The 20,667-nt window shown below is 36.6% G+C and overlaps 1 protein-coding gene across 1 annotated transcript; it reads left to right on the top strand.

Moving 5' to 3' along the window:
* The first annotated feature begins 779 nt into the window (after positions 1-779).
* On the top strand, positions 780-20,325 carry LOC135693136 (ribosomal protein S6 kinase alpha-5). Its single transcript, XM_065211523.2, has 17 exons — positions 780-932; positions 1,074-1,145; positions 2,251-2,469; positions 3,107-3,222; positions 5,752-5,862; positions 7,361-7,444; positions 8,171-8,274; positions 8,850-9,000; positions 11,264-11,425; positions 12,684-12,809; positions 13,306-13,376; positions 13,576-13,632; positions 14,565-14,652; positions 15,316-15,486; positions 16,143-16,346; positions 16,642-16,795; positions 17,554-20,325. Exons 1-17 carry the CDS (start codon positions 929-931, stop codon positions 18,597-18,599), a joined length of 2,940 nt encoding a protein of 979 aa, XP_065067595.2. The 5' UTR covers positions 780-928; the 3' UTR covers positions 18,600-20,325.
* Positions 20,326-20,667: the final 342 nt, after the last annotated feature.

Here is a 20,667-nt window from a genome sequence, read left to right as displayed (position 1 = left end):
GTAACAACAACGGAGTAGTCATTGTTCAAAAAGGGGGCGAGGCTAGTAGCGTAGCCAGGTTGGTAAGATTGGTGGGCAAAGACGAGTTGAGTCAAGGAAAAGTGGGGGACAACACCTATATGAACGCCAGAAAACTCCCTTTTTCAAAGAGATATTTTGCCACTTTGGGGGAGGAGAATCTCCCAATCCTTATTCAACTGCATTGAAAGCCCAACAGAGCAAAAGGAAGAAGCTGACTTTTAATTTTCATCTTTCTTTTCCTTTTGTCTCTATTTTATTTATAATACCTTTTTTCCTTGTTTATTGGCCCCAATCATTTTGAAAGGCAACTTATCTAAACGAGGGTCAAATCTTTCCAAGAAATCTCGACAGATTTTTTTGCTTCCTGTCGAACCAACTGCTAGATAGCGGGGGTCTGAAGGAGCTTAGCTCCAATGGTGCTTAGTTCTTTGGATTTCAGTAATTTAATTATTTAATCTTCCATAGGATTATCTTAAAACAATTTCTTGCTTTCTAAATTTCTGAAACTAGCTATCCTCATTTTTTTAATTTTTTTCACTGATATGCCAGGGGCGACAGCTGAGCTTCATGGATTTTGTGCCTGAATAAGCGAAAAGGGACACCTGGTACATAAGCACACCGTTTTAATAAAAAGGCGCTAAAATTTTGAGGGCGATAGTCATAATCCGACCCCTTCACACTGTGCACTTTATCCAAATATTGCGATCGCTGAGAGTTTGTGGTCCGTATTTTACATTAGCACCCCATCGAAGACAATAATAATAATGGGAACAATATTTCCAAGCTTATTGTTATGCAGTCCCAGCACTTTGCTGCTGCAGAAGTTGTCCTTGCAGCAAGAGATGACTGGTGTTAACAATTTCTTCCAGAATAGAGACTTGCTGCTGCTGCAAGATCTCTCGTCGTGATGGGTATGAGATAATTTTCTGTAGAAGCTTTTTTTAAATATCTTTGCCTTCTTGCACTATATTTTGTGCGGTTTATGAACAAATCCAATATCACTGGCCTAATTGCAATGGAGGTCAAGTTGATCTGATCTGTTTTCGTTTTAGCAAACGCGTCAGCCCTCGATAACAAAGTAGGAATCGAGAATTTTGAGCTCCTTAAAGTGCTTGGAACTGGAGGTAGGAAATGCATTTGAATTTACTTTCGTGTTTATTGAAATTTTGCATCTACCCGCCGGCGTCGTCTCCAGACCTTAGAATCTGTTTGGTTGCAAGGCACGGCTGTTTGTACGTCTTTGGTGGCTGGCAAATACAAACATTGTAGAGACTTGAAAGAAACTGTTTAGTGCTTTTGTTCGAGGTCATTTACGTTTTGTGAAGTCATAGTTTTAATGCTAAATAATATGACCGTTAACATCGAGAAATATTGCGGTTTATCAAAACAATTTCCCATAGTGGGTAGTAAATGAAATGGATAGCTGCAATTCATGGGCTCCGACAGAAGTTCGAAAGTGGGGGGGGGGGGGGATAAGTAAATTAAACACCCATAGTAAAAAAAGGTTTTGAAAAATCCCTTATTCTGCAGAAAAGTCGGAAGGCTTTGCAATTGTTCGGGTTGGTCACGTTTCATGTTTCACAATTCTTAATTTTGTGGTGACGTAAATCGAATAATTGTTTATTTTCGAATTATTTTTCTTTTTGAAACACTTAGACAGTAGTGATTACGAAACGTTATTATTGAATTCTTCTTTATTGATGAATGTTTGATATCATGTGTAAAGCTTTTAATCTAATTTTTCATAACAAACAACTTGTTTTTGAAAAATTAAAATTAAGGATTGGAATTGTGAGTTTGCTATGGCCACATGGGAGGGGGGTGGGGTAGTGTGCCAATTGCCCCTACCACTTTTGTTTCATTTTATTTGCAAAAATTCTTCTCATGTGCTCATTTCTAGGAAAACCCTCCTACATTTATCAAGATATCTAGGTCAATTCAAAGCCTTGTAAAATATTCATTGGGGATCAATTCCCAGTCTCCTTTTCTTCCCTTACTCCCCAGCCAACTTAATTTAAGCTCAATTTCTGTTGCCATCACCTCTTATTAACTTGCACTGGCCATGCCACTAACTTTCACTTATGGCCACATACAAAAACCTTTCCTGAATGGTATCTTGCATTAAACTTTTAATGCAACTTCAGCCAGTCGAAAACAAATGGAATCAATCTTTTGCAACATTCAGGGTCTTTTTGTGCTTTTGTGTTTACTTGTAAGTTTTATTTTTAGCTTATGGAAAAGTCTTTCTTGTGCGAAAGAATGTTGGCCATGACTGTGGCAAGCTCTTTGCCATGAAAGTTTTGAAAAAAGCAGCAATTGTGCAAAAAGCAAAGACAACAGAGCATACAATAACAGAGAGGAGTGTCTTGGAAGCTGTTCGGAGCTGCCCTTTTATTGTCACATTATTTTATGCTTTCCAAACTGAAGCAAAGCTGCATTTAGTAATGGGTATATATGATTTTCATCTTTTTTATTATGTATGATTATTTTTGCTTGAATTCTGATGCCCAAATTATTGGCTCAGATAAATACTGAGGCCAAAAATAGGAAGATAAATTTAAAATAGCTATTGCTATGCCTATTGTATTTGGTAATACTGATTGTATTTTAGAATATTATTATTCAATAGCAATTGTATTTACTAGTAATATTACACAACAAAACCTGTACAGTCTCCTGTTTAAAGATAACATTCAAGCTAAGCATATGTCCATATTCACTGACAATATTAGCCTGGCCACTTGAAGTAGCTTGCTGAAAATAAATGTCTTTTTTTCATCTTTTTCTTCTGTCACTGTAGCTATCATTTATTAATTATGTTTTTAATTATTCATATTATTTAGCCTTTGCAGCTTAATAGATTTTATTTATTTGATTTTAAAATGTACATAACCCAAGAACTGAACTGAATTCAACTAAACCAAACACAACTTATAGACTATTTTCGAAACCTTATCTTCTCTTTTATCTTTGAGCAAGTAACTATGAAATCTGTTTTTTATTATGAATATGATGATATCAATCTTTTTTTTGATAGGATGTTTTATAAATGAATATTTGTTGATAATATATTGTTTTCTTTAAGATTTTGTCAGTGGTGGTGAACTTTTCACTCATTTGTATAACAGAGAGCATTTTACTGAAGATGAAGCAAGATTTTATATAGCTGAAGTTGCTCTTGCTTTGGATCATTTGCATCAGGTACAAATGTTATTAAAGAAAAATTGTTTTTTTCATATGATACGAGTCACGTGATAAGGCATTTACTTTTCTTAGCTGTTATGGAAACCAAATTGCTTTGTTCTAACTAGGATTAAGGTAAACAAGTAGCAGTTTCATCCACACAAGAAGTCAACCATTTGGAGGTAATAGTCATTTAATTAGATTGTTAGAGCAAATAACTTGTTTAAGTCCCTCTGCTGTTTCTTGGTAGCATATTCAGCATTATAAACTTGCAAATTATGAATAATTAATTCATAATCACACCTTTGCACAACAAACCTGCACAGGTGGTTTTTACAGATAACATAAACTGTGACTTAAAAAGTTATCAACTAGGGAAACTGTTTTCCTTTGATCCTTGAAGGAAAGTCTCAATTGATTTTGTGAGTTCTGTTATAGATCTATTTAGGAAGCTGTGTATTTAAAACATAATATTCATTTTTCAGAAAAACTTTAACCCAAGTGTAACAAAAACCAGTATTACTGGTAAAAACCACTAAAATGAAATAATTTATTTATGATGAACTAATTTCTTCATGATTTTGGTATTTCTAATTATATAATATTGATTTTTTTCTTATGTTTGGCCTAACTTTTTTTAGGATTAACTCTTTTTTGTCCAATTATATAAATGATTTTATAAGTGCCTAATTCAAAATTCTCAAAACTTATAAATAGAATTTCTTTTGCCAAGTGTTAGCCAATTTTTAAGATACCCAGAAAATATTGAAATAAAATGGCAATTATGAAAGAATAATTAGAAGCTAGAAATGATCTTTGAAATGTCCTTTTACTCGTGCCTGCTCCCCTTGCCCCTTGGCCATTCTGGCATCCCTGTCAATGAAAGTGCTGTTTTGAAAGGGAATTATAAAGAAACACTATATGTAGAGTAAATTGTTAGACAACTTTAGCAGCATGGGACGAATTTTATGATTGTGGTACCTAAGCTCAGAACTTACCAAGGGGAAACTCATTTCTAGGTTAGGTGCTCCATAGGTTAAGGGGGAAATCCAAAAACTAATTTTCAGACAGTTGCCATGTTAGTTGGCATGAGGAATACCTATATCTGTTAGAGAAAATGCAGGGTCATTTAGCTTCATACAGACTTTTTATTTGCATTCAGTTTTGGTATTAAAGTAAGAATGCTTCAACTAGAGATGTATAAAATAATATGTAAATAATAATACGATTTTCAGGCCACTTTATTAGATATACATGCTGTGACGGATTTGATGAGAGGTTAGGCGCGCAACTGCCCCCCTCTTACTCCAAAAATTTTCCTTAAAAATCGGATATTTTTGCATCAGAAGGATAAATGAAAAGGCCACACAAACAAGAAACTCTCGAATTCACAGTGCTTGCCGGGCCAAACAAATATTAAATTTCCCTAACTAATAGTGATGGCAGTACGACATTGCGACGCAACGCTTCTGAAAGGAATGTAATAGGAGATTGTTATGCTGTCATAAAAACACTCGCATATGATCACAGGTTTCTTTGTGACTCGCATATGCCCCTGATAAATTCACAACCTCGTTACACTTTTTATATCGCCTTTATTGGTGATTATTTTCAAAACACGTGTCCCGCGACTCCCACGAACGACACCGTTTTGTCCCATGCTGGTCTTTTCATAATTATTCTGTTTGGACAATTTTTGGAAGTCGTGTTTTAATAGCTCAAATTGAATACGATGCAAATAAAAGCATTGTCAAATTGTTATGCGCCTATGAATTATTTGTGATATGATTTTACTATTTCACATAAATTTGGCATCTTCTGATAACACCTGCTGTGTCACCAAGGGCTAATAATACCACACAACATGGCCTATTTTTCGCCTTCTTATCTCTTGTTGCTAGCTTCAACAGGAATAAAAAACTGTCTTTTGTGATCGATTAAATTGTGATCAATGAACAATAATGAATTATTGATCAAGAGCAAGGGTACTATGTAGAAATCTATGCTTGAAAGATAGGGGCTTTATTTATTTTATATTCAGATGTTTCCTATGCTGCATTTCTGTCGAATGTTTAAAAATACTCAATTATTCGCCCCTTTTTTGGTGCAATTTGTAAAAAGATTAAGTTCAGAAAGTAGCATAAATGAATCATTTTAACTTCACGTTCCTTTTTAAATGGATTAACAAAGCTTATATCTAACGTTTCTTCAAAAGACTTCTTATTTCATGATAATAAAAATATGTTTTTATATTTTCAAACTTTGCCTGAATGTTTAAAACATTGAAAAACATTGTTGACGAGGTTGTTGGTATAAGGCTTGTTTATCTTATTCAAAATAATTGAAGCTAAATGAATTACTCTAAATGATCGCTCTGTATTTTCGGGACATAAAGTTGAAGAAAATATATCGAGCAAAACTCTGATAACATCGGCTTATAAAAATGATCCATTGATTTCAACTAGCCTTACTTTTCCAATCGACAACTTTGCTTTTTAAGTTTCCTGCTAAGGATAGCTTTATTTGAAATTTAACTTTCTTTTTCAGCTTGGTATAATTTACAGAGATATCAAGCTAGAAAATGTCCTTTTGGATGCCGATGGTCACGTGGTCCTTACTGATTTTGGACTCAGCAAGCTGTTTTCTCCTCACGAAAAGGTACGGCCGATTTTTTTCTCATTTGAACTTGGTTCACTACGGAACGTATCCATTACAATACTCTTTATTTGAAGCACAATGCTGAAAGGTGCTAGACGGGACTTCAGATCCTCGATCATTTGCGAAATGAACCATACTCTGATTTAACGAGTACTCCTTAACTCGGGCCATACATCATAATAAAGCTTCTAGTGCTTAAGAACTTCTTGGAGTTGGAACGGAAGCAGGCGCCGCAGAGCGTTGAGAAAAGTGGGAGGTCTAAAAAATTGTGGGGGCTAAACCCAAATAAAAAGAGACTTTACTGGTGGCTCACCTCATTATATTTTGCATTTTTGCAAAAAGTTGACCAAAACAATTGCACGCTTCATTTTTATTCTCGCATTACTGTCAATCCGCAGTTGAATCTAAATTTCCAAATACCTTTCGTCATTACTCGTCGTTTATACTTCGAGGTGTGTATGACGAAAAGTACTTGAGTTTGCTATGTTTCCTCTTTTAGAGTTCTTAAGTGATGACGTCACAAAAATATATTTTTAAAATTTTTTAATTTGGATCCAGTTACCTGAAAGAGCATCGTTAAAGACCTCTAGCACCTTCGGAAAACAGCTAGATACGTTATTAATCGGCTTAAATTTGGCCACTTAAACACGGTCTCTTTCCCCATAACCTCTGTAGTTTGGTCTCTGTCTATAGCTTTATAAGCCAAGCGAAAAAAACGATCAGTTGTTAACAAATTTCAAATCTTTCATTGGCCATATCTCACTTAACTTTTTCTAACATATTTAACTGATTTTGCACAAAAGAATTTTGTAGCACTCTTTCAGGTTGTGGGGTCAAATGCAAACATTCTTAAAGTATATTTTATGACATGACACTTAAGAACTCTATAGTAGTGAAGATCAGTCTCAGTATGGCCTTCCCTGGACTTAATTACTTTTGATCATTAGAAACATTGTCACTCTGTTAAACTAGAAAGAAAGAGTACACCAGGTTGCCATTTGTTACATGGAAAGAATGGAAAGTGGTTAGATTTTGGGCCGAACCTCGATTCGAACCTACAGATAGGTCTGCTGAGTGTCAAGGGACAAATGCACGCCACTCTTAGGCGCAATGTACTTGCAGCCACATGTTTCCGTGCCATCTTCAAATTTCGCGATACCAAAAACTTATTTGGTTACTTTAGTCACATTTTACAAAGAAAGAATTGTGAATTATTGTCATAAAGCTTTGATGAAAATTGTAAGACACGTTATGTCTAAAAATGTCATGCTCAAGCACAAAAATGTAACTCTGCTGACAACTTTGGCATAGTATCGGTTTTCCTCTTAGCCCCTCTAAGACAATTGCGCTCGATAAAGGTAAAATACACTTTACAGTAATCTTCTCCCTACCTGCCTTCGCAACATTATTTTTCATTATATTTTTTGTTCATCCCCTCCCCTCTCAGTATTTATTGCCTATTGATATATGATATATAATTCATGACATATATTTCTAGCACGGAAGAGCCTATTCTTTTTGTGGCACAATTGAATACATGGCACCAGAGGTGGTTAAAGGTGGAAGTAGAGGCCACGATATGGTGAGCAAGTATATAATTTTTTAGCTTTTTCTTGGGTCATAACACTTTCTTCAATGGCAAACCTTTAAAATTTTTTAAACTTAGCTGTTTTTAGAATTGGATTATTGAGTCTGGTATAGAAATCGGAGTTTCGTTTACCTAAACCAGACTTGTTTGTGTAAGTGTATTTTTTGTAAAGCATTCATTAAGTAAGAAGTTTTCAAAGAATTAGTAATTACAAACTTTTGGTGATACAAAACTTGAAAATGGCTTTGAAAAAAGCAAGCATTTGAGTAAGCTAAAGTTTTTCGTCTGACACTCTTCAGAGTATAAAACGTCAGAACATAGATCGAAAACTCTACGCTAGTAAATACTACCCAGTTGTGGATCGAAATGGGCCAATCAGAAACGCGAGCACATGACTGTAAAGGTTGACCAATCAGTGCCGCTTGCCTATTAGAATGTTACCAATGGAGTCCTAAGGTGAAAACGAACTCCTTTTGTCTACACAGTAACGGTTTTTTCGTGCTTATGTAGAAGTTTTTCATCTTATACGCTTCATAGTACGTCAGAACATAGACCGAAAACTCTATGCTAGGAAATATATATACCCAGTTGTGGATCGAAATGGGCCAATCAGAAACGCGAGCACATGACTGTTGAGGTTACTGAATTGAGACTTAGTGATTACTGAAATGTTTTTTATCATTTTCGTGTTGCTGAATTGATGCATATTTTTCTTTTTAGTCTGTCGATTGGTGGAGTCTTGGCGTGCTTCTATACGAACTTGTCACAGGTGCTTCGCCCTTCACCGTGGAGGGTGAGAAGAATACCCAACAGGATATTTCTAAGTACTTAAATAAATCCATTAAATTGTTGGTTTGCCCTCTTTGATTGCGTGACTAAATCTTTGTTTTTCAATTTTCTTCAGCCACCTGTTTTTGTGTACGAATCAGAAAAAACCTTTTAGATCGCTTCTTACTCTAGTTTTGTTTTAAAGTTATCTGATCTTTCAATGGATCGAGGATCAAATCATGCCCCATTTTATTGGGAATGTAAGGGTCAAAAATTGACCCTAATGGGGACCGATAAAAAACTCCGAAAAGACCGATCAAAAATTCCACGTTTGCAAGCAGCCACTCAAATTCTTTTATCTATTGTTGCAGAATGGCATAAATTTCACTTTGTTCACATTTATAGCAATAAATCAGATTAGAAACTGCCTGTTCAGCATGATCTTTCAGGTATAAGGCCTCTTGCTTGGAGGCCACCCATGTTTGCTGCTTTCCTCATACACGGAACATCGAAGCTTTCCTCATGCTGCTTTCCTCATACTTCAATCGAAGCATCAGACGTCAATCAAGCATTGTGCAGAATAATTATTGGCATTTTGATGAAATATAATTAATCACAATTATATTTGTAGACGGATTGTCAACAACCTGCCGCCAATGCCATCATCTTTGTCTGCGCAAGCTAAAAACCTCATTCAGAGGCTGTTGGAAAAAGACTCCAAAAAGAGGCTTGGAGGTGGACAGAGAGGATTCGAAGAGATTAAATCCCACCCTTTTTTCAAGGTAATCTGGTGTTTGTTTTTGTCGTATATTAAATCCCGTGTATGTTTTTGGAGGTTTTTATATCTTAATAACGCCGATATTTTTATACAGAAAACCTTCTACTTTCTTTGCTTCGTGGAAAAGTGTGCCTTAAATTTTGTCTGCAATTTAACTGACTGTTGATTTTTGTGGAGAACGAGAAGTTTTGAAATCAGGCTTCCAAAAATTACTGAGTGTATAATCTGCGGAATATACTAAGATGTCTACCTTAAATCAAACTTTCAGTGTTCTTAGGTTAGCTTTATCCAGTGGATGTGTTCTTAGGTTTGCTTTATCCAGTGGATTTTGTGGCAATGATACGAGATTTTACGATTTTTTAATACCGCACCCTCAATAAGATAATGATTGTTAAAATTCCTCGCCACTCTTTTCATAAAGTTAAAAATTCTGAAAGATTCACTGCTCATTCGATTAATTGAGTCTTCATTCCTTCGCGGTTTTTCGTCTTTAGCATCAATTGAAACGCCAACCTTTTAACGTATAAAATGCTTGGCTTTCTGACTTAACAATCCCTGTAGGATATACTTTATTGCTACACATGCTTTGAGGTATCTCGCCCACAAACACTACCCTTTGACAGTTACAGTCTTGCTATTCATCTACAATTAAAAGGTCTGTTTACAACAAAAGAGACACTGTGCAGTATATGAGAACAGTATGCAATGTCATGCAAAAAGTTCAGCTTTAGTTTATCTATTGCTGTTTAGATTATCATCAATGGTGGAATTTTAACGTTTAATCAATGTAAAGTATGCTGTGAATATTTTATGGGAATCACATGTAATGCGCATATTCAAATACATTCATTTATAGCGGCAATATTAGAAATTCGGCTTTTATTTCACCGGAACAGCCCCAATTCTGTCAGAGCATCATCAATACTGCATTCAAGGGTAAACATTTAGGGATTATGTTCCCGCAAAGGCGTATCTTCAGACTTAGTGCGTAGATTAATTCTTTCGACTGTCGCCATCAGAACAAAAGATAAGCAAAGTTTTGTGCCCAAATTATACCCCGACATCGTCCAGAAACCAACCAACTGAAACTTTGTTGCTAGTTTTTTTCTTTATGAATGAAAACCCAACAAATAGCGGCCACGCGGATAAGAGAACTTACGAATTTAAACTAGTTTTGTATAAATCCCCCTCATCAATAAGTTATATGGAGTAACCAAATAAGTTTGGTATGTGAAGTAGTGCTTATATATTGATGCAACGATACCTTTTGGGCGAAATTCGCGAGGCAAGAGGTCTCGATGACTGCTTGCTACTTGCAGGGTTTAACAATGCAGGTAAAGTTGAATAGACATAATTTTGTTTATTTTAATGTTAAATAGATTTCGCCAGTCAACATTTAAGTGTGGTTGAGAGCAAGGGAAAGGAAGTGGTAGTTGTTGCCTCTAGAGTGCATAGAATTGGATCTAAAATTGATATTTCATTGGTTGGCATGTGAACGTTTTAAATAGGTTTACTTTTAGTATATATGTAACTGATTTTGTCCAAGAAGGGTAATTTTGTGTTGATTTTGTCTTCAATAAAGTTGGGTTTTATCTTATGGGCGAGCAAGCCTGAAGTGGTCGTTTAAGATCATTGGCCATTTTAACCATTATTTGTTTTGATGTTTTTCCCTTGGTGAACAGTTCGTCTCATGTCTTAAGCTTTTTGTTTTCCATGGGATCTTCTTGAATAAAGTGTTGTTTAAGTACCAATCCCGGTAAAATGCAGAGTTATGACAATTTATATAAATATATGACTGAACTTATCGTCCCCTATTAACAAGTTTGTAGATTAATTTTTACATGACAATAGTTTTTCATGTAAGTACTCATCTCCCACTTAAAGTTAGGATAGGCATTTCCCTAGCAGAGGTATCGATATTGAACTTGGGCAAGGGTACAATGCCTGCCAAAAGTCCTTGGAACACCCTGAGATTTCTGTGAGTTCGCGTGTCCCCTTCTATTTCCATGTCAACAAGGAGGGTGTTGCCCCCCTTCCCCCTCATACAATGTTGATTCGCTAGCTGAAAACCATAGCTATGTAAAAATGTATCACTTGTACATGTAGGATTATTCATATTTCCGTGGCACAACATTGTACAAGGGGGGAGGGGATGTTGAAGCTCGTGCACAACGTAAATTATAGCAAGTGTTCCAAGACTTTCGGCAGGCATTGTACATACATCCAGTAATATAGAAATGAGTTTTAATGCTATTTCATCCGTGCAGACAATCGACTGGCAAGCGTTGGCAAAGAGAAACGTCTCACCCCCGTTTAAGCCTGTTATTGATAACGAAATGGATGTCAGCAATTTTGCGGAGGAATTTACAGAAATGCTCCCAATTGATTCCCCTGCTGCTGTCCCCAAAAATTCGGATAAAATTTTCAGGGTAAGTTTAAGCACCGAAAAAGTCATTTGTTGTTCTCACAATATTGATGTTGTCAATTAATGATGTAGAAAATATGCTGAATTATTACGAAGTATTCCTTGAGTGTTTTTGTCTGCGCGTGTAAGAATAGCCTGGGGACTAGAAGCTGGAAGAATTTTCCTGGAAAATGCTTGTTTTTGGCAAAGTTTCCTGAGATTGCTCACTAAAGTGAACAACAGGTTTCTTCAGAGCAGCCACCTTGCCATAGAGAAGCATGTTCACCAGTGATAAATAAAAGCGTATGGAATTGGAAATTAGAATTTTAGTTTTTATAAGAGTTTTATGACAACGTCACTGTTTTGGGTCCATTTTGAAGTCTTGTGTTGAGTCAAAACACGGTGCTTCTAGTCCATTTGTATTTGTATTTTACTAAGGCCCGAAAGCAAAACGATGAATTTCTTCATGTATATATTTGTTTGTGTTTGTTTCTATCTAGCACGCGAAGAAATGTTTTAGGAAACTGAGCAGCTATGCTTATGTAGCAGTGCTATGCAGGACCACGGTCCTTCCTCTCGATGTGACCACAGCGATTTGATCTCAAGATTTTACGCCTGGAATCACTGAGATCTGACGACTCCCTTCACTCTGGGAGAAAGTTTTGTCATTTTCGGGACTTGAACCCTAGACCCTCGTAGTCCGCATCTCTAACCACTGAGCCATCCCCTCAACAGGTCTTGCTATATGATTATTTTATCAGAGCATTATTCACTATCGTTCCTGTGACAAGAATTTTTATTTTTTGTAAATATATACAGAGATGTATAGATTTGAGATCACGAGTCTTTCGGGAAGTCTTATGAAAAGCAAAGAAAATAAGAAAGTGAAGGTTTTTTAGCAAATCTGAATGCTCAAAAATTGAAAATGATTTTAAATTTAAGAAGAGGAAGGAACTGAAGTCTCTTTAGCAAATATCATTACCCAGCATATTTGTTAAGTCTTAGTAATATCTAGAATTGCAGGAATTAAGGTTATGGATGATATCATTGACTTTTTGATTTTATTTTTTGTTTGTTTATGGTTTTACTGGTAAAAAGTGTCTATAAAAGCTCACTAAACCTCTGACGTTTGGCAGTATGTTCGATGTCCAAGGATCTTGATTTAAAGAACTTCGAGCTCCGATCATAATTATCTTAATGATTTCGACTGAGTTGCATCGGAATTAATTAACTGTTAAAGCTTCACTTTTATAAACTCCTCTAAATCTTTATATTTGCCATAGGGCTATTCTTTCGTGGCTCCTTCTGTGATTTTTGGCAAAAATGCTATAGCTGATGAAATCCTTGAACCTTCAACAGGAAGTAGAAAACCAGGAGCTGCATCGCTCCATTACTCCAGTCTTTTTGAGGTACTCTAACTTACACATCATTTTTCCTTTCCTTCTTAAGAAACATTTTGATGCAGTGATGTTATTGTTTTGGATTGCCGTCGTTTACCTTGGATTGAAGTCCATATTTGCTTGCATATTTATTATTTTTGGAGTTTTTTAAACTTCGGAACTTTCATAATTTTTAATTGTCGTCGCGACTTATGTTTAAGCACTTCTCGTCAATTTTTAAGTTCTTTTTATATTATATATCGTCATCCGATCTATATGCATTTAGCAAAGTTTTAAAACTTTTTTTTTGCTTGATGAGTTAATATTAGGTTTTATTGGTTTGTTAGCTGATTTTTCTTGCTCGTCTTATATTTGCTCATATCAGAGTCAAGGTCTAGTTAAACCAAAACAAAAAAACGTAATTAAGAGTACAACTGGCAATTTTTTGGATAAAACAGTACTGCATCTAGTCACCTATTTGCAGAAAATGCTAAATTTCCGATAAAAATCCAATGTTTCCATTTAGAATTCGACATTTCACAGAGAATATGAACTTCTCGATGAACAACTGGGTGAAGGGAGTTTTTCGATTTGCAGGTGACGTTTTTGTAAAAGCTTCTTTTTGTATATCACTTTGGATATCTATTTGTTGGCCCAATTTTATATCGAGGAAATTTCTAAAGCTATTTTAGCAATTTTAAAAAGATGATGTTTTGATATTTTCCTAAGGTGTAAAGCACTCTTGTCTTTAATCTGATACAAGTTTTTGTAGTTTCATTGTATTTTCTATTCATAGGCGTTGTGTAAATAAGAAGACAAAAATCGAATATGCGGTGAAAATTATCAGTAAAAGGTATGTGTTAGAATTAGTTTTGACATGAATGATCACTACTGCATTCACCAGATGTGTTGCTTTCCCTCAATGTTTTACAATATGTAATTATAATCTGATTTATGAATTTCTTAACATGGTCTAAAATATATAGCCAAATAAATACCGGCTATATCCCTATCCAATCCCGTTAATTTCGTCTTGAATCTAAAGTTTATTAACTAAGCCAAAATAACAGTAATCCTTTATTATAATTCCTGTCTTTAACAAGCCATGTCTCTCGCAGTTTGTAAGAGGTCCAAGTTTATTTGCACATCTAGAGGTATTTTGTGGGTTTTTTTATATGGCCCAAAATAAAAATTTCAATAATCGGGTTCTTTTTTATGCCTTCACTGAATCATGCTCGCTCAACCGTTGTGACTATTGTATTCTCTCGGTCAACTGAACAGTGATTGAACAGATGGAACATTTGGGAGGAAATGAAATAAGATTTTTGTATCTGATCCTTTTAAAAATTATAACTGTCAGAAGTAATTGAACTTTTGGTACCCACCTTTGTCGGCAAGATTCTACAGAATGCCGACTCTATCATTTCATTGCAATCGTTTGCATGCTTTATCTTGTTGCCAACCCATGTCCGTGAATACATCTTTTGCATACATGTTACATTTCACGATTTATAATTCAAAAAAACCTTATGAAATAGTCTTTCATCAGAAAATACAGTTTGATCTTCCGCAAAGTGGCTGCAACCTAGGCAAATGAACAGAGATGCTCCTCGCTTTAATTTGGTCTTGGTTCGAAACTTTATGAACAAAGCCAAATCAAGTAGATGAGCACCCCCTGCCCGTTACTTATGCTGCGAGCTAAATCAATAAGCATTCTTTGTCCTGGCATCCTGCATACATTTTACAGTCCAAAACACATTTTATATTCTATCTTTCGTATTCTAGGTTGGACCATAGTAGAGAAATAAATACTCTAAGGGTATGCCAGGGTCACCCGAATGTTGTCACTCTTCATGAAGTGCACCAGGATGATGTAAGTATGGCTCTTATAACCCCTAAGTAAGAAAGTTTGTTTGAAATCCTGGTGTCAATAGAAAACCGAGTGACACAAGTAAAACATACCCTGCTCTCTCTTTTAAGATCCTCTTTTAAGAAACAGAGCTGATTGTGCCTAATTGCAGGTCGTGGAAGTGCTCATGAATTTTTTCTTCATGTGTCCCCCATGTGAAAATGCTTCCTACGTCTATGGTAAATATCCCTACCAGAATATAGTCAAAACTAAGCTCAGTATATAAGTATTAATTCCTGTTGTTGGCAATGAAAATCGATTTTTGTCGTATTTATGTCTCCTTTTTCCCTTTCTTTTTGTTTGGCGTCTCTTGACTTGTTTTCTAAGTCATACTCACTACGTCCATTCATTTCGAAGGAGAAGGGGTCAGTTTTCCAATCTATCTAAACGAGAATCTGGATCAAGACTTTCTGTATAACTTTCCAACCCTCAGAAATAAAATTTCTCAAACTACCAACCTTCCCTAACCCTTTTTGTAGCACAAATTCGCCGATCTCAAGTCTCTCTTCGAAAAAACATTAACCGAGTGCTCATCGTTGATTCACTTTGTGATTAAAATTAATTTTTGAATTTATGTAAAACAATTGTTTGCCTGAATAAGGCATTTTACAAATAATGTTTTTGTAGCTGCACACATACCTAGTACTTGAACTACTGGATGGGGGCGAGTTGCTGGAAAGAATAAAAACGAGGAAGCATTTCACAGAAGCTGAGGCGAGGATACTGATGATAAAATTGGCATCGGTCGTGCATTTCATGCATGAAAGGGGCGTTGTGCACAGGGATCTAAAGCCCGAGGTGATTTCAGTTGTGCTTTTTATTCTTTTATGCTTATCTATGTTGCCTTGAATATCTAGGTGATGTGGATTTAGCCCGTAATGTTGGGCGCCCCTTTACAGCCTACCAATCTTTGATTTCTAACGAGATTTAATCTCCTGTTAAGTTTACCTCTGCATGAAAAATTTGAGCAATTTTTCGGCGTTACAAAGTTAAATCTAATCCCGGAATTATTTGTGAAAGGTGGAAAGCTATAGCTCAATGTGTAAAGAAGTTTCAAGGTTACCAACTGCAACCTCCCGCTTCCTTTCAAGTTCCTCTCTTCATTCTTCTTTACGCAGAGAATTGTCACATATTCTCAGCTGTTGCCTTCTTTAAGAGCAACTTTACCCCTCTAATGAAACTTTTATTCTTCTATTTTTCATTCAGAAAGGGTTTATGCTTAGTATTTTCATCATCGTAAGCACAGAAAACAAACATCACTATGTAACAATAAACAGGGGTTCTTTAATTAGTTTAAGTTACATTTGGTATGACTCAAGCCAGGAATAAAGCCAGAGACCAGTTCTGTAATCTAGTTACGTTTAGTAAATTTATGTGGCTGTTAAAGTAAAATTTAATAAGATCCTTTGTGATAATTTGTATCATTGCTCTAAATTATTTCTTTGCTTCGATAGAACTTACTGTTTGTCGATGATTCTTATGATGCTGAGCTAAAAGTGGTTGATTTCGGATTTGCTCGATTCAAAGGAAACCAGCCTCTTCAAACCCCATGTTTCACACTGTCGTATGCAGCACCTGAAATTCTTAAGCATGCCACTAAAGAGACTATCAATGGCTACGATGAAGCATGTGACGTTTGGAGTCTTGGCGTGATTTTGGTGAGCGATATTCAGAATTTACCAATTATGTTTTTAAAAGAATTATGTACGGACTTCGCACATCAGTGACCAAGTGAAAAATTTTGATGTAATGTTTAATATCAAATTTGTCTATTAATAGCTCGGTTCTTCTACTAAATCATAAGGCGCAATAGAGGTAAGAGGTGAATTTTAAATAACTGACAGGACCGTTCTGGATTTGCAGAGTACTGCATATTTGATGGAACACCCACTGTTACTGCTGCCTTTAAAATTCTAGCCAAATAGCGTATACCATTTTATTCTTTATGTTCAGTACACGATGCTATCAGGCAAAGTTCCATTCCAATCAAAGTCTGCCTATGAACCATCAGCAATGGCAATTGCAAGGTGCATTATGGATGGATGTGTTAGCTTTGATGGTGATGGCTGGATTAATGTATCTTCTTCAGCAAAGGATCTTATTCGAGGTAACAGCTTTTCTTTCTAATCTTTTGTTAGCGCTAGAAATTACCAAAAGCAGAACAAGTTTCTATCGACTTTATATATCGTTAGGATACTTTTTTACTTTGCTTTGAAGCCCCGTTAACCACTTCTGCTCTGATGAAGCCCCTTATACCGGAGCTAAATATTAGCCATAACTGATTTACGTGTGTTTGTTGTTGTTAATTCTCGTCGCGTTGCGGTGTTACTCATTTACTACTATGCTTTTTCCAGATTGGTGTACTCCTGTTGTAATGGGTTGTTATTTAGCTTTGAAGCTAATACCACAAAATAGAAATGATCTGAATCATTCCTATTCTGTGCTAATACTATTATAATTGCATTTTGTATCCAACTTATTTGCTGTGTTGAGTTATTTATGATATTCTCACGGCTATGAATAATAAGGAAATCAAATCCCGGATAAACAGTCATAAGATTTATCCTCATCCAATATTGGTATCCTGCTATTGGAATACGCATGCTCCAACGTTGAGCGGGACAAGGAGATGATACATCGTGCCCCATATGCTACCCTGGGTACCAGAGCCACATGAATTCGAGAGCGGAATTCGGAGCTCCTGCTTGGCACTCTGTTTATAGGCACGTAATTTTGTGGCTCTGGTACCCAGGGTACACATATGCAGGCAGCCCGTCATGGGTTTCGGTGTTTGTCTTGTCAGCTGTGTCCGAAATGTAGGTTCTTCTTCAAGTTTTACTAGGGCGCAATCTGTTTCCTTTGAAGGTCTGCTGACTGTTGATCCACGGCGACGGTTAACCTTAGCCGGAATGTTATCTCACGATTGGATATGCGGTCGAATCGATGTTCCAACGACGCCGTTGATGACACCAGATGTATTGGACATGTCTGGATCGCACGTCGGGGCGGCATTGCGTGTTGCCATGCACGCTTACCACAAGGCCGCGCGGACTGGGTTTACCTTAATGGATGTATCCAATGCGCCGTTAGCGAAGAGGCGTAAAAAGAAAAACTGCTCGACCGAGTCCCAGAAGGAGAGTGGTGATAGTACTGAGACAAATGACAGCCGTTCTGAGGCAAGTTCGTCGCAGGGGAAAGAGAGCTCCGCAGTCCAAAGTGTTTCATTGAGCACAGAGGCGGAGACAGAGTATTCATGGAAAAGTAACGGGCAAAATAAAGTCCCACCACCTTTGGCAGTGTGTCTTTCGCCCTCTATAAGTTCACAAAAGACAGTAGAAAGTATTGCCTCCAACCGCGAACCGCCACCGTTAAGACCGATCTCTAGTGACTGTGAACGTGTTTTGTCAGGTAGATCTTCGAACAGTACTGAAGCGAACTTCTTTTTTAAAGAATTTACCGACACGCGGCTAACCCAGGCGTCCCCGATATCTCTTGCTCAGCTTAGGAATAACAACAACGAGCTTTCAGATCATTCTTCGGCAGTCTATGAACCGATATTTCCACGGCAAATGGCAGCATCAGAACTAAAAACGAGTGTTATGTGGACTTCAACGTATAGTACGTCACCTTCTTCTGAACTAGTAAGGATAGAAACAGTGAAGATGCAAAACAGAACGGAACGTGAAGCACATCAATCCGGTATTACCGTTCAAAGCAAGCTAGGCCACGATCAGATTTCTTGTTCGTCTCTTGACCCATTGCGGATTGGTTCTGTTAGTAAAGCTAGCGTTATGGGATCGACGACTGAATGTGATGTCTTGAATAATAATGTTGTAAATGTTGTTATAGAAGATTTGCGCGGTAACTCTGGACAAAATTCTCGTAAACGACCACGAGATCCGTCATTGTAATCAACAGGATGCTACTTTAATGCAAAAACACGGCCTAGTGATCATATGGTTTTTCGACGACAAAGCGGAGAGATGATTCGACTCGAGATTTGCATACTGGACAACATATTTACGTTTATGTATAGAAAGGGTTGACAGAATATCCAGCTAGGGAGCCAGTGAACTAGGGAGCCAGCGAGATAGGGAGCCAATTAGTGAGGGAACCAGTGAACTAGGGAGCCAGTGAACTAGGGAGCTAATTAGCTAAGGGGCCAGCGAGCTAGGGAGCCAGTGAGCTAGGGAGCCAGTGAACTAGGGAGCCAGTGAACTAGGGACCCAGTGAACTAGGGACCCAGTGAACTAGGGACCCAGTGAACTAGGGAGCCAGTGAACTAGGGAGCCAGTGAACTAGGGAGCCAGTGAACTAGGGAGGTAGTGAACTAGGGAACCAGTGAGCTAGGGAGGTTCTCTATTTCATAAAATACAAGTTCAGGTTTTCTATTTTCTTCGCAGTTTTGTAGTTTCCCAAAATAGCTTTCATTGCTTACAATTATATTTCTAAGCACTCTAATATAAAGATGGAAAAATGCAGGTTATACTAACAGAAATAAATAACCTCTCTAGAAAGCTGAAAGAGTTTTGAAAATGTTAGCGTGCCTGTAAATATTAGCGTGCCTTGAGAATATCTCACGTAAATTTTACATTTTGTATAAATCGATGTCAAGCAAGAATCGATGTGAATTTCAAACGCTGAAAAAATCTGCAAAAGCACGTGACTATCAAAGGACATCCCCTCATTAACAACGAAGATTATAAATTTCCAGAAGTATATTTTGTGTGTTGGGGTAAATGAAAAACGCATAATCTGGTTGTACTTAGTTTGAAGTCATTATATTAGATATATCAAGACTTAAAAATGTATTGTGAATCTTTTAGCTTGTACTGACATTGAGTGTTAAATGAGCGATATAAAGTAAGCAGTTGAACCCTGCTTTCTTAAATTACTTGGCAATGGAGTTGTCCGGTCCGGTACTTATCGCTTAAATGAAACTTCAAAAGAGGGCCCATGTGGGGGTGGGGTATATCTTTGAAGGTTGAAATAGCAGAGACAGTCCCGATTGTAAATGTTATTTGTTGAAGAGTACGGAAATATGTATATACCATTTGACCGAATTGGTAGAGACATCATATGCAATCTACCAAATCTACCTCATGGTGCCTTTTTTCGCGAACTCCCAACCAGTGGAAATCTTGAAGAGAGCTTCTACAGCGAAAAATCCCTGTTGCAAACCTCCAGAAGTTGCCTCTTAGTTATGTATCAGACAAAATTTGTCTTTCGTTGTGTTGTTTTAGGTAATGGTTAGGTTTTATCTCCGCGTTCCTTTCCAAGTTGTTCCAACAATAACATTTGAATCGAGGTGGGAATGAATGGTGAGGCCACCATTTCATAGCTAACTGCAGACACTTCACTTTAAATAAAGATGCTATTCTGATGCTTAATCTTCAATCTTTGTATACGACCAACCACCTTTCTGTTGTCTTTCTTGAATTCAGATTTGTTAAAATAAGTTTAGTACGGATCCTAATGACATTGGCAGAGTTTAAGAAAATTAGGATTCAACTGTAAATTCAGAATGTAAAGTTGTATCTTTCTTTATTGATTTAAATTGAATGTTATTAGTATCTTAAATATAATGTATTTTGCTACAGCACTGTTGGCTGGGAGAATCAAAATGTCTAGATGTGATTGCGAATTAGTTTTGTTGTCAGTCCTTCGAATTCAACTCTCTTATCGCCTAAAACGCTTTTAATGAACATATACAAAAAATTGATTGGTACAAACTCTCTTATCGCCTAAAACGCTTTTAATGAACATATACAAAAAATTGATTGGTATATTCGAAGAGTTATTTACATACCATTGTTTGCATAAAGCAAATGCATAAAGTAAAGGGCAATAGCCTTATTGTTTAAAACAATGGCAATTGCCGCTTTGTTATGTTTTGAAAACTCCTGCCTTGGCAGATTTTTACTTGGGTCATCCATCGGAAATATTGTTATCTTCTGGCTTACAGCTTGGTTAATAACA

Source organism: Rhopilema esculentum, chromosome 10, assembly GCF_057945365.1.
Source record: "Rhopilema esculentum isolate cy_ngs chromosome 10, ASM5794536v1, whole genome shotgun sequence".
NCBI classification, from domain to species: Eukaryota; Metazoa; Cnidaria; class Scyphozoa; order Rhizostomeae; family Rhizostomatidae; genus Rhopilema; species Rhopilema esculentum.
Note: the sequence above shows the minus strand (reverse complement) of the source record. Positions and strands in the feature narration are given on the sequence as shown.